The sequence below is a fragment of the Arvicanthis niloticus genome, chromosome 6 (genome assembly GCF_011762505.2).
Source record: "Arvicanthis niloticus isolate mArvNil1 chromosome 6, mArvNil1.pat.X, whole genome shotgun sequence".
NCBI lineage: Eukaryota > Metazoa > Chordata > Mammalia > Rodentia > Muridae > Arvicanthis > Arvicanthis niloticus.
Window position 1 is genome coordinate 99,947,928 of NC_047663.1, and position 12,418 is coordinate 99,960,345.

At 45.3% G+C, this 12,418-nt stretch overlaps 1 protein-coding gene across 4 annotated transcripts in view; it reads left to right on the forward strand.

The window, feature by feature from the left end:
* Clec16a (C-type lectin domain containing 16A) overlaps nucleotides 1–12,418 on the forward strand; it is a 196,981-nt gene that overhangs the window by 2,493 nt on the left and 182,070 nt on the right. For all 4 annotated transcript variants that reach the window (XM_034505372.2, XM_076937429.1, XM_076937428.1 and 1 more), the window contains exon 2: nucleotides 12,140–12,268. In XM_034505372.2, the coding sequence (XP_034361263.1) occupies nucleotides 12,140–12,268 (129 nt within the window). The remainder of the gene's footprint in view (nucleotides 1–12,139; nucleotides 12,269–12,418) is intronic.

Below are 12,418 nucleotides of genomic sequence, written 5' to 3' on the forward strand. Positions count from 1 at the left end.
GTGTGTCAAATATAGGGACTGTAGCAGTCCCAGGGGTCTGTAGAATCCCTTTATAGAAGCTTTCTGGAGGAGGCAACACTATATCAGAGATTCCCCCAAGTGGGGAAGTGTCATCAGATGGCACAGCCACATTAGAGACACCATAGTCAGGTTTGTGGCTGATCCAGGTGGAGCTTGTAGCTATGGTAAGCAAGGCTGTGAGGAGAGAGAGGCTTTATTTAACATGTAGGACAATGAACACTTAAAGTTTGTGCAGATCTGGGGTGGGAGGCTGGGGAGCAGAGTGTGGGGTTTTCAGTACTGAAACCAGGAAAGTCTTAAAAGTACACCAGAACAGGTCACCTTCCTAGTTATTAAGTGACAGGCCCAAATCCTTTAAAACAAAACCAAACCACAGAGCATATGCTCTTGCTATAGCCCAGGTTGGTCTAGAATTCATGCTCTCTCCAGATGAGGGAGGCTCCAGGATGCACCATGCCATTGCTGCTCTCCGATACATTCTTAGCACAGTCGTGGTGGAATAAGAGGTTAAGACCTTAGGAAAATTGAGAGTAGGGCTCTTTAGTTGTTGGTTTTATATTTTTTTTCTGCAGGATCACAGGGGTGGAAGGGGGAATGAGTCAGTCTTTCTCTGCTCCTGAGTGCTGGGATTACAGATACATAGCACTGTGTCCCCACGCCCAACCCCTATTTATAAAGCGTTCTTTCCTTCACAGCACTTCCATCTTATAAACTAGAAAGAGACATTCCTGTTACATGGGGTTTTACTTTTGCTAAATAGTGAAAAGCTGTACTTGAGTTATTTACCTACCAAGTTTGGTCAGTCATTTAGCTGGGGGCAGATGGAACAGACAGGTTGTGAATGACACATCTTTGATGGTTTATTGCCCAGACTAGAGACAAGGCTGTGACATTAACTGGCAAATGTCTACCCTAAGCAGAATCTCTACTTACAAAGTCCTTTGATTGTTACCGAAATGTCATTTGGAAAAGGGGACCGTGAGCCCACAAACTGATAGAACCTTAGTTGTTACATCATTGTCTCAATTCTAGTCACTTTATGGTGTCAATCAAGATTCTTGGTTCAAGTGACAGATCCTGCTAATTTGCCTTCTGAGTTAGTGGAGTCTATTGAATAGCTCTGGTAACTGAATGGCGTGTTCTAGCTACACCATAGCCGAGAGCAGGTGTTTAGTTAGATGTAACTGTCAGGAATCTGCCCTCCTTCCTTCTGGTCTCATTCTCAGCAGGCTCTGGGCATCATTGTGTCAGCTTAGCCATGCAAATGGGAATGAAGCTCCTTTTCTCTGTAAAACTTGTGTTTCTCTCACCCATGCTTTGTCACCCTACTCAGTCAGCCCCCCTTACCATCTCCTTTGCTCAATGTCGCTAGAGTTCCAGAAGGTCCCTTTCAACCCAGGATTCAGGCCATCTCTGAACTAAGCCCCAGAATGCATGTTCTCATTGTTCAAGCTTTGCTCACTGGCCTTGCCCGCATGCTCACTCCCAGAGGTTGCAGATCTCAGTTGCCAGGTCAGCAGGCATCCTATATAAAGGCTAAATTCTTGTAGGTCTCAAAGTATCTCAGACTCTGCCACTACCATTGAACCTGAGAGTACAGGCACAAGACTGTGCTTAGTGAGCAAGCCCCTCCAAATGCAGACTTCAGGATCTAAGAGATGAGTAGTTATTTCCAGGTTAGTGGGGTGGCAGGGATGGGTTAGAGTGGAGGGAATGTCTCAGGCTTAGGCTGCCTTGAGAGAGCCTCCTGAAAGGTTGGGTGAAGAGCTCATCTGTCAGAACTGCAGTTGTTCAGTGAGGGCTAGGACCCTAAGGACCAAGGCCAGATCCCACTGGGCCTTAGAAGCCATGCTAGAGAACTGAGACTTTATGCTGCAGAGCAGGGACCCTTTATCATCAAGGAAGGTAAACAGTTGGAGAGGGTAAAGGAGGGCCAGCGTAGAAGGGGGCAGCCACTTACCACAGCAGCCATGCCTGGTGAGTTACTGTGGCACCTACTGAAATCCAAGCTTGTTGCGGTGGTGGCCCTTCTCTCTGTCTGCAGGATGTATCTATCTACCATCTGTCTGCACTCTTGTTCTCCACTTCAGCTCTCCCCTCCTTTTCTTCCCAACCCATCCAGATACATAGTTCCACCCTTAAATTACTGCTGCTTTTATGCAAAGTGCCTCAAGGTTTTAACCAGTGAGTCTCATGCTTTTATGTACTGTCTAATCCTTTCTGGGAATGCATTCGCTACCAGGTCTTATAGATTCTCCAAGCTTCATTCTGATCTTGAGTTAGATTCCCAGGAAGCTGGCCAGGTTTCCACGCGCTTGTCCTTTGTCCTAAGACAGTGTGTTAGTTTGTGTACATCCGCTTGTCTTTCCTCATGTGCGCACATGCTTCATGAAGGCAGGGATCTGTGGTTGTTCAGTTGGAGATTGTCTAGCACTTGTGCGGAGCCGGACACATAATAAGTAGTCAGCAAATACAAATCACAAGGTGAACCAAAGAGGTACTCCTGGCCATTCTTTTCTAATAGAGCCTGTGCAAGAGCTGTGGCCTTTTCTAGGGCAAATGACCCTTCCTACACCCCTGCCTTGTTTCCTAGGCCCAGTTCCATTCTCTGGCCTGGTTTGATGTCTGTGGGGTGATTCACCAGAAGCACACTGTTAACATGGTCCTCTAACTCTCCAGTCTGATACACCTTGTATGAAGTACCACCTGTTTCTGTTGTCCTGAATACTGGACACTGACCAGATGAGTTCAGGGCCCAGAATGGGACTTTCTGGGGGCTGTCTTGAGGATCTCAGCTGCTGAGCAGGCTAAACAGACACAGTGTCCCCAGCTTCTTTCTCATAGCTAAGGCCTGATGATTTGGAGATGAGTGTAATTTGGGAGTAAATTTCCAGCTCTGGCATGCTATGTATACCTTCTCCCAGTCCAGCTTGTGGACAAGTTTCTAGGATTTCCAATGGGAACTTCCCAGGGGCATGCAGAGTACAAGTCATCAGAATCATAGCCAGCCTCAGAAACTGCCAACTAAAGAGAGCTTAGGCCTAGGTCTTGAGCTTCTTTCTCTAAAATGGACATAAGATTGATTGTCAACACAGGCTTTTGTTAACTGCTGTGGTTTGACTTGTGAAATAGACTCTTGGGAAAGCAAGGTCTGGGGAGGAGGTGGATTTGTTTGCATTTGTAGTCCTTGGTGATGAAGCTCTGGTGCACTGGTTACACACTGGCAGAAGGCTATAGGTTTTCAGTGTAGGCATTGCAAGCTTGCCAATGTGTAGGAGTCTGGTACTGAGATTCCACATCTGCTGGGTTCTTCTGGGCATTGATGGTCTTCTTACCATCTTCATGCTTCTTTTGTTTTTCTTATTGCTGAATATCTTTACTCTTTGACAATCGCATGCTGTGCATCTTGAGTTTATTCACTCCTGAGTTCCTCCTCCCACATCCCCTCCTCCCCAACACATCTCCTCCCACCTTGGTGTTCTTTCCTATCCTTTGTAACCTACTGAAGCCAGTTTGTACTGCCTGTTGGAGGTTCAGGTGACCAGAATCGCATTTCATAGTACCTCCATCCTCCAGGATGTTCCCTGAGTATTGGAGGGAGTTCATGGCACATGGGGTCTTCTGTTTGTTTTGTTTTTTCTGTATTTGGTTTCTTGTTGGTCCCTTATAAGTCCATGCAAATACATTGCTTATAAAAATACTGTTTCTATTTACTTTTTTATTGGGGTTTTTCTTTTTTTTTTTTTTGTTTTTATTTTTTGTTGTGGTTTTGTTTTGTTTTTTTTTTTTGTTAGGGTCTTGTGTCCAGGCTGACCTCAAACTTGCTATGTAGCTGAGGATGGCCTTGAACTTCTGATCTTCTCATATCCATCTCCTAAGTGCTGTGACTGCAGGTGTGCAGCACGGCTGTGTTTTATGCCGAGACTGAGCCAAAGGCTTTGTGCATAGCAGGCAGAAACCCTGCCAACTGAGCTACAGACCCAACCATTGCTTACATTTTTCTGTAGTAGACTGGGATCCAATTGCTTGAATCAATCATGGCTCTACCCATGTGGTGTGGGATCCCTGGGCTCCTCCCTCAGCTCCCCAGAGGACTAACTCCAGAGTTGTGGACAGAGCTTGCAATAGCAAACATACTTGTCTTTTGAATGATAAGATCAAATGTATATACAGTTCAGTGGGAAGAAAATCATTGTAGCGGTTGTTATCTTTATAAGAGAGTGATCTTCCTTTGCTGTAGTTAAAGCACAAAGTTTGGTTTGGTCTTCTGAAGCTGATACAGGGAGGGCTCAGCTTGTACATGAAGTCTTCGCAACTTCTGTGTTCATCTAAGAGTAGGAAACCTTAATGCTCCTGGAAGGTGTAAGAGACATTGCTGTGGACATTCTTTTCATTAGATATCCATAAGTAGTCATCAATAGCGAACATGTTTTTATTTCAGTGTCAAGTGGGGGAAACGTCATGAAATGGACTTACCATGAACCCCAACTATGTAAGTAGAAGAAATTCCAAGTAGTCGTCAGCTCTGGGCAGCAGAGCAGCGGCCAGCCTCATCTTCTCTTTTCTATTGTCAGAGTTTTCAGTCTCTCTAATATGCATTTTACATTTTTAAATAGGAAGTTATTAAGCTTAGCATCTCTAAAGTACTTTAATGACCTTTCTCTCAAAGCTCAGGAATGAAAGATCCAGCCAGCTTCTCTGATACTCACAGGTAAACATATGTTGAGGGTCTCTTTAAAACATTGTCCAAAGCAGAGTGCTAGGCCCTGCAGTGACATAAAGATGAGCAAGGTACAAGTGTCACCATGACAGAGCTTGAGCACTTGAAATCCAGTGGGCATGTCTGTGTATCCACAGCAGACTTGTGGACTGTGGACATGCTGGACAATACTGTATACACTATGCCAAGAAGCTTCTGGAGCTCAGCTGTGTGGCTCAGTGGCAGGGTGTGTGAAGGATGTGTGTAACATCCTGAGTATGATTGAGGACAAGTGAGAAGTGGGGGGAGGAGGAAGGAGAAGCAGCTACCTGGGTGGCCCTGGAGTGAGCAGAGAAATGAAGACCTCGTAAGTGGCAGTGGGCCAGCCAGGTTATACATTAGTGTGGGCTGGTACCTGATACTGCCAAGAAAACAGGACCCTTTATAACTTGACGCAAACAAGGATCTCTTTAGATCCCTATGACGAGAGCTGTTTAGAGGTTGGCAGTATGGCTCAGTAGGTTAGGTACTTGCTGCTTAGCCTCATGACCTGTGTTTGAACCTTGGGACTCATATGATGGAAAGAGAGAATCAACTAACTCCCTAAAGTTGTTCTCTGAGTTCTACACATGTTATGGCATATGTGTATCCATGCACGTGCACACAAACACACAAACAAACACTGTTTCAGCATGCTCTCTGAAGGAAAGATTGGTAAGTCTGACTAATAAAATGAAGAGGGCTGTGAGGTAGCTCAGTGGGGACAAGCACTTGCTGTGCTAGCCTGACGACCTGAATTCAATCCTTAAACCCAGTGTGGAGGAGAGAACTGATCTTGCAAGTTATCCTCTGACCTCCACATGTGTATTATGTTATATGTATGCTTGCCTCCAAGCCCCCCCCCTCTCTCTCTCTCACACACACACACACATACACACACACACACACCAATAAAACAATTTTGAAGGCTACTATAAAGATAAGGAAAGGCAGGCCAGTATGGGGATCAAGTATGTCCCTGTATGAATGAGCATTTACCACATAAGCATGGTTATGTCAAGGACCCAGTAACTCAAACCAATGGAAATGGCAAGTCTTTCCTTGGGTCAAGCTCAGGAGAATGGCAAGGCTAGAATTCAGATGTTGACAGTGTGTGCAGAAAGTATACATTTACTGTACTGCCAGATAACTGTAGCCTGAGACTGCTGCCGTACAGAGATCTTCTACCAAGATTAGCTAACCTGTTTCCTCATTCAGCTCTATGATGCCTGGTTGCTGGTGTGGCTCCAGCATGCCCTGGCAACCTAATCCTGGCTTTGCTGTACATACATACATCTGTTGTTTCTTCATTTCTGGTTGCTCTAGTAAAGTCAGTCTCAAATCTGTGGTCACAGCACCACAATTGGGGAAAACAAGCTAGAATATTGATTATCCAGTAAAGGATTTAGATATTGAATAAATAAGGTGAAGGATTTATATATAGGAGAAATAAAGAGTTCTATTAATAAGTAAAAGTCACCAAGAATAATAAAGCGGACAAAAGTCTTGTAATTGGCCCAGCCCTAAAGGGATGCAAATTTTCCATTACTGTATAAGAAAGGGCACTGTCTAACCTTGGTCTTCCTTGAGGTACAACCCCCACAGGACACCATGAAAGCCTACAGAACTGCCCCACCAAAAAAGGCTGGGGACAAGTATTGTAGAGGCTGTGAGCTCACGTGGCCTCTGAGCGTGCCTCCCAGCCATGGGGCTGGAAAGGACTGGGTGTACCTAAGCCTCATATGCTGCCTTGACCTGTTCAGTGCTAAAACTGGGCACATCCTGTGGTTGGGTGAGTCTGACAGTCGTGTGAAGCCTTCACTTGGTATCAGGCTCATGGAAGCCCTTAGGATCTTCTGACTAACCTCTTCTTCATATCTGAAAAAGCCTTCTTATTAGAAGAATAATATAATAATATTATATATTAATAATGTCTTTTTCTTTTTTTCTGCTTCCCTTTGAGATTATACTTTAATCACAACATTTCTCCCTTCCTTTCCTCCCTCCAAGTCCTTCCATATCTTCCTCCCCTTCAAATTCATGACCTCTTTTCACTGATTGTTACTGCATGTGTATACGTAGATGCATGTGTATTGTGTAATGTTACTTGTATGCATGTTTTCAGGAATGACAGTAGACAACTGCCAAAGTGTGCTCTTCTCAGGAGGGAGACTACCCCTGCTGCTTCTGGCTTTCCTTAGTTGCCTATAGTTCTTTGTGCAGGCTTGAAGCCTCATGGGCTTTTCTCCGTCTGGTTCATTGGTGCCATCCTTGTTCAGAACGTGTTTGGGCAGTCATGTTGGTGAAACTTTATGGGTGTAGCTTCTGATGTTGCTAGGAGACACAGTTTCACAGCAAACACCCTGGTCCTCTTGGCTCTTATATTCTTCCCATCCCATCTTCTGCAATGTTCACTGTGCCTTAGGTGTAGGAGTATTTTGTTGATATGTCTGTTAGGACTGGGCTTTACAACTCTGCATATTTTGATTGGTTGCAACTTTCTGTAATGGTCTCCTCTATTGCAAAGAGACATTTCCTTGATGAGGCCTGTAAACCACACTTATCTGTGGGTGTAAGGACAAATGTTTATAGATTGTTGTTAGGGAGTATACTGGTTTAATAAATTAGTGACTATAGAGTCTTCAATAACCATGACTTCACTAGCACTGACTAGTTAGTTAGGTTTCCAGCACCAGGCCTGTTCTCCCTCTTGCTGAGCAGCTTTTGGGTCAAATTGGTGAGCTGTTGGTTACCACCAAGGTCTGTGTGCTGTGCACCCTTAGGGTTATCATGGCATGCTGGTTGTTGATGTGGCTCATAGGCGTCATAACTGGTAGGACTGTTGGTTGCCTCCCTCCCTCCTTTGCCTTCTGATACCATGAAAGCTAGTTCTCAGGGAGAGGGTGTCCAGGTCAGTTCCAGCTGGTGGTTTGGACCCTGTTTCTGAAGGGCATGGTATCTTCAGCAATAGGAACTTGCCTTCCTGTAAGTAACCAAGGGCAACAGCAATAGGCTGTGTGTTTGGGGAATCTCTTAGGCAATCCTAGCCAACAACTCAAAAGAGGGCTTCACATGTCTGGGATTGGAGTTTTTACTAGGTGATCATTGCCCCATTGCAGGTGCACCATCAGCCCAGATGAGAAAAGTTCCCCAATAGGACTTTAGGAAGCAATTACATAATGAAGGAAGCCATCCTAACAACAACTAGCACTTTAGTAGCCGCTCCCCCTTTCTACTCCTCCTTCATTCTTAGACAGGACAAGGTCTCATTATATAACCCTGGCTGGCCTGGAACTCACCTTCCTCTGTCTCCTGAATGTTGAGATTTCTTTTAAATTTTTGAGAGGTGATATCACTATGTAGTACATCTAGGTTGGCCTTGAACTCAGCCAAAGTCATCCTCCTTTCTCAGCCTCCCTAGTGCTGGTCTTACAGGTGTGAATACTGTACCCAGCTTAGTTTTCTCTCACTTTTCTTACTTCCTCTCCCCAATGCCACCAGAAGGACAGGTGCTTCCATTTTACAGGGGAGGTCATCAAGGTACAGAGAGAAGAAGTAGCCTGCTCAGGATCACCAAGTTGTTAGTGATGGAAATACCCAGACCTAGGTGTGCTAATGCAGGCATCTGTAATAGGCTGCATACTCTACTGCCTCTCCAGAAGTGACCCACAAGCTCCACTTCCTGCTCTAAGCTCCTTGTACCTTTTCCACCTCAGTTTTTCCCTCGAGGTCCTTTTTCCTGACTGTCTGGGACCAGCCTGCTATCACCTTCTAAAGTCTGTGGAATTGTACAATCTAATAAGGATGTTCATAACAACCCCCAACATGATGACCACAGTATAACTAAGACTGCTTGTGTATAGTGCACCATGTGTGCCAGGCACCACACTTAGCTGTTTGTATAACCATATTTAATCAAACAACACTGTAAAAAAGTCCTCTGTGGTTACTACTGTGGTCACTTCTGTGTTCAGACAGAGAGAGATGAGTGAAATGCCTGTCCCAGAACACAGTTAGGATGAGCCAGGGCCAGGGTCAAACCCAAGACTGTTGAATTCCAAGGCCTGATGAGCTCTTTTGTTGTTGTTTTGGTTTGTTTGTTGGTTTGTTGGTTTGTTTGTTTGTTTGTTTGTTTGTTGAGACAGGATTTCCTCTATGTAGCCCTGGCTGTCCTGGAACTTACTATGTAGACCAAACTGTACTAGAACTCACAGAGATCTACCTGCCTCTGCTCTGGGATTAAAGGCATGCGCCACCACTGCCCGGCTTGACAAGCTCTTATAGCTCTGCTGTTTTTTGAATCCTTACTTGTATAGAGTACTCCAGTGCATATGAGTAGAGGTTGTCCTCTGCTTCATTCAGTGTTTTATGGCACTTGTTATATACCAGATATTCTGGAGTGTATTGGAGTCACCACGATCATTAAGATGATTCTCTTGACCTGGAGGTTCCAGTCTAGTCAGAGAGACAGACCATGGAGAACACAGTGCTCTGTGAAGGAAGTACTTGCTACTTCCCAAGAGGGGACAGCCAGGTCCTTATGGGAGTTGGAGGATTGGAGTGAAAAAGCAAACATATGGAGAGAGGCAGAGGCTTGAATATGAGCAGCAGTTGCTGACTGATAGGCAACAAGGGCAGTCTGTTCAGACGGCCTGCTCAGTGGAAGTCAGTAGATGAGCTCACTCATGTTGCTTCGCGGTGAGCCAGGAGTGTGACGTGTGATACCAGAGTGTATATGCTGTCCTCCTGCACATGCGGGTCATATCTCCAGAGGGCGAAGACTGCCTCCCCCGACCTGCTCTGTCAGCATTATCTGGTCCCTGGGAGCATGTCCATTATCCTGTGGACTGTGTGGAGAGGTCACTGATGGCCACATTGGGAGTGGTGCAGCAGCTGTCAGATTTTAAGGGAGAGGGCTGGAGATGTAGCTCTGTTCTAGAGCGTAGGTGTAGCGTGTAAGATCTAAGAACTCCTGGGTTTGATCCTGAGGAATGCACACATTGCATATGCACACACCATTTTAACCTCTTCACCCAATAGCCTAGTAGTGGGATTGCATGGGTGCTGCATAGGGAGCAACTTAAGGAGGTGAGGCAGGTGCAGGCGGCCTGTGAACCACAGTTTAGGAAAGTGTTCCTTGAGTTTCTCCTAGGGTAGGCAGTAGAATCACAGTGGACACATAGCTTTGTAACAAGGTCCCTACAATTTGTTCCAGGGTGGTTCCGGTGCTGAATTACTTCATTGTAGAGGAAAGTGGGCCTTGTGTCCTCACATGCAGTACTGTAGGAAGACCTAAGTGCCAAGGTTGCGTGATTTATCTTTTTGGAGGGCTTTACCTTGTTGCATGTTAAAAATTGCATTTCAGGCTGGACATGACTGCCAAGATGAGCAGATTACAAGTTCTAGGTTTACCAGAGCTACAGAGCCAGCTCAAAGCCAGTTGAGTCAAATTACTGAGGCCTTGTCTCAAAATAAAATATAATAGTGAAAAATGGGAGATGAATATTGGATGGAACTTGGAAACTCTTATGGAAGAGTTGGAGGAAGGTTTGAAGGCCCCGAAGGCGATAGGAACTCCACTGGAGACCACTAGAGTCAACTAACCTGGATCCCTGGGGGACTCTCAGAGACTGAACCACCAAGCAAAGAACATTCACAGGCTGGACCTAGACCGCCCTGCACATATATAGGAGATGTGCAGCTTGGCCTTCATGTGGGCCCTGAACAACTGGAACAGGAGCTGTTCTTAAAGCTGTTGCTTGTCTGTGGAATCTGTTCTCCTAACTTGGCTGTCTTGTTCGGATGCAGTGGGAGAAGAAGAACCTAGCCCTGCAGAGACTTGATGTGCCAGAGTTGGGGGATACCCAGAGAGGTCCTCCACTTTCAGAGGGGAAGGGATGGGAGGAGGGACAGATCAGGATGTAAAGTGAATAAAAATAAATAAAATGAAATAGAGTCAAGCTACCCTTTGTTAATTAAGCACATATGCATTGTTATGAAAGAGGCTTATTACAGGTAAAATAAAAATACCTTCCTGTAAAAACAATGATAAACTAATCTATAATGTTATTGTATTCTTTGTAGTCCATGACTTACCAAATATTAAAATAGGTCTTGCAACATTGGAAAAATAAATATGGGCTGGTGAGATGGCTCAGTGGTTAAGATCACTGACTGCTCTTCTGGAGGTCATGAGTTCAATTCCCAGCAACCACATGGTGGCTCACAACCATCTGCAATGGAATCTAATGTTCTCTTATGGGGTGTCTGAAGTCAACTACAGTGTACTTACATATACTAAATAAATAAATAAATAAATAAATAAATAAATAAATAAATAAATAATAAAACCTTTGGGCCAGAGCAAGCAGGGCCATAGTGAGTGGGGCCGGAGCGAGTGGGAAAAAGGAAAGGGGAAAAAAAAGAAAGAAAAAGAAAAATGGGAGGTGAGGTTGTAGCTTGGTGGCAGAGCCTTATCTATCATGCCAGACAGCATAGTAAGAACAGCATAGAACACTAAACACTTGGGCCTGTCTCTAAAGTGTAGACATAACTGGATCTAATTAGTCCACCTCCAAGGTTCTGCCTCTTTGCTCACTGCTCTTCAGGTCTGTGGGGAACAGTCAGTCCCTCTACTCTTGCTCTCCCAGCCTCTGACAGAGGTCTTGAGCCACCTCCTTTTGATCCAGATTTTCCTTCCTAATTAAGCCTGTGGCCCTGACAGGTGAAGTCTTCTGGACTTTAGTTCCCCAGCCAGTTCACTCTAGATTTGGAAGATGAGATTATTGCTTGGGCAGGAGTCCCTCATTCTGTCCCACACTGAGTCCTGGTTTCCATGGTGTGCTGCACTACAGGAAACAGGGAGCTGTAGGCATTCTGAAAGTATTGTTTAGTGTCCTAGGCTCTGGCTAAGAGAGATCTGACCCTGACCTCTGACTCCATCACCAGCTTTGCTTTGAATCCTACATCAGGTCCCTGGCACTGACTACTGTCTCTTGGCATCCATCACCGACGACTGAGACAAGCCATGCTTGTTCTTCCTCTAGTTTCACTGAATCAGAATCCCCATGTGTGCTTCAGGAACCTTGGCTTTGCCAGCTCTGTAATTTGTTTGCATCCTGAAGTTTTTGGGTGCTGGTTTCAAGGGTTTGGCAGTGCCCTTGCCTCAGTTTGGGCAGATGTGTCCCTGGCATGTAATGCTTCAGAGCTCTTTCTGCCATTGGGGGGCGGGGGGTGACCTCTCTCTCCATCTGAATGGGAAACTGTGCTAATATAAACTTAATCACTGCTGTGCTGTGAGTGCTGCCAGTGGCCCTTGGGCCTGGCTTTCCCATCAGTTTGAGTAAGCTCTTATTGCTCCCTTTTTTTTTTTTTTTCTAGGTACCTGTACCATGTTTTAACAAAAAACACCACTGTCACAGAACAGAACCGGAACCTGCTTGTGGAGACCATCCGTTCCATCACTGAGATCCTGATTTGGGGCGATCAGAATGACAGCTCTGTGTTTGAGTATGGCTTGCAGTGCTTTTGTTTCCTGGTCCTTCCACTTCCTTTGGGTGTCTTTCCAAGTGTACACCATGAGCCATTCCTGATGACGTCAGGAACTGATACTAATTCCATCTTGCCTGAATATCTATACCAAACATCCTTGAGAATGTA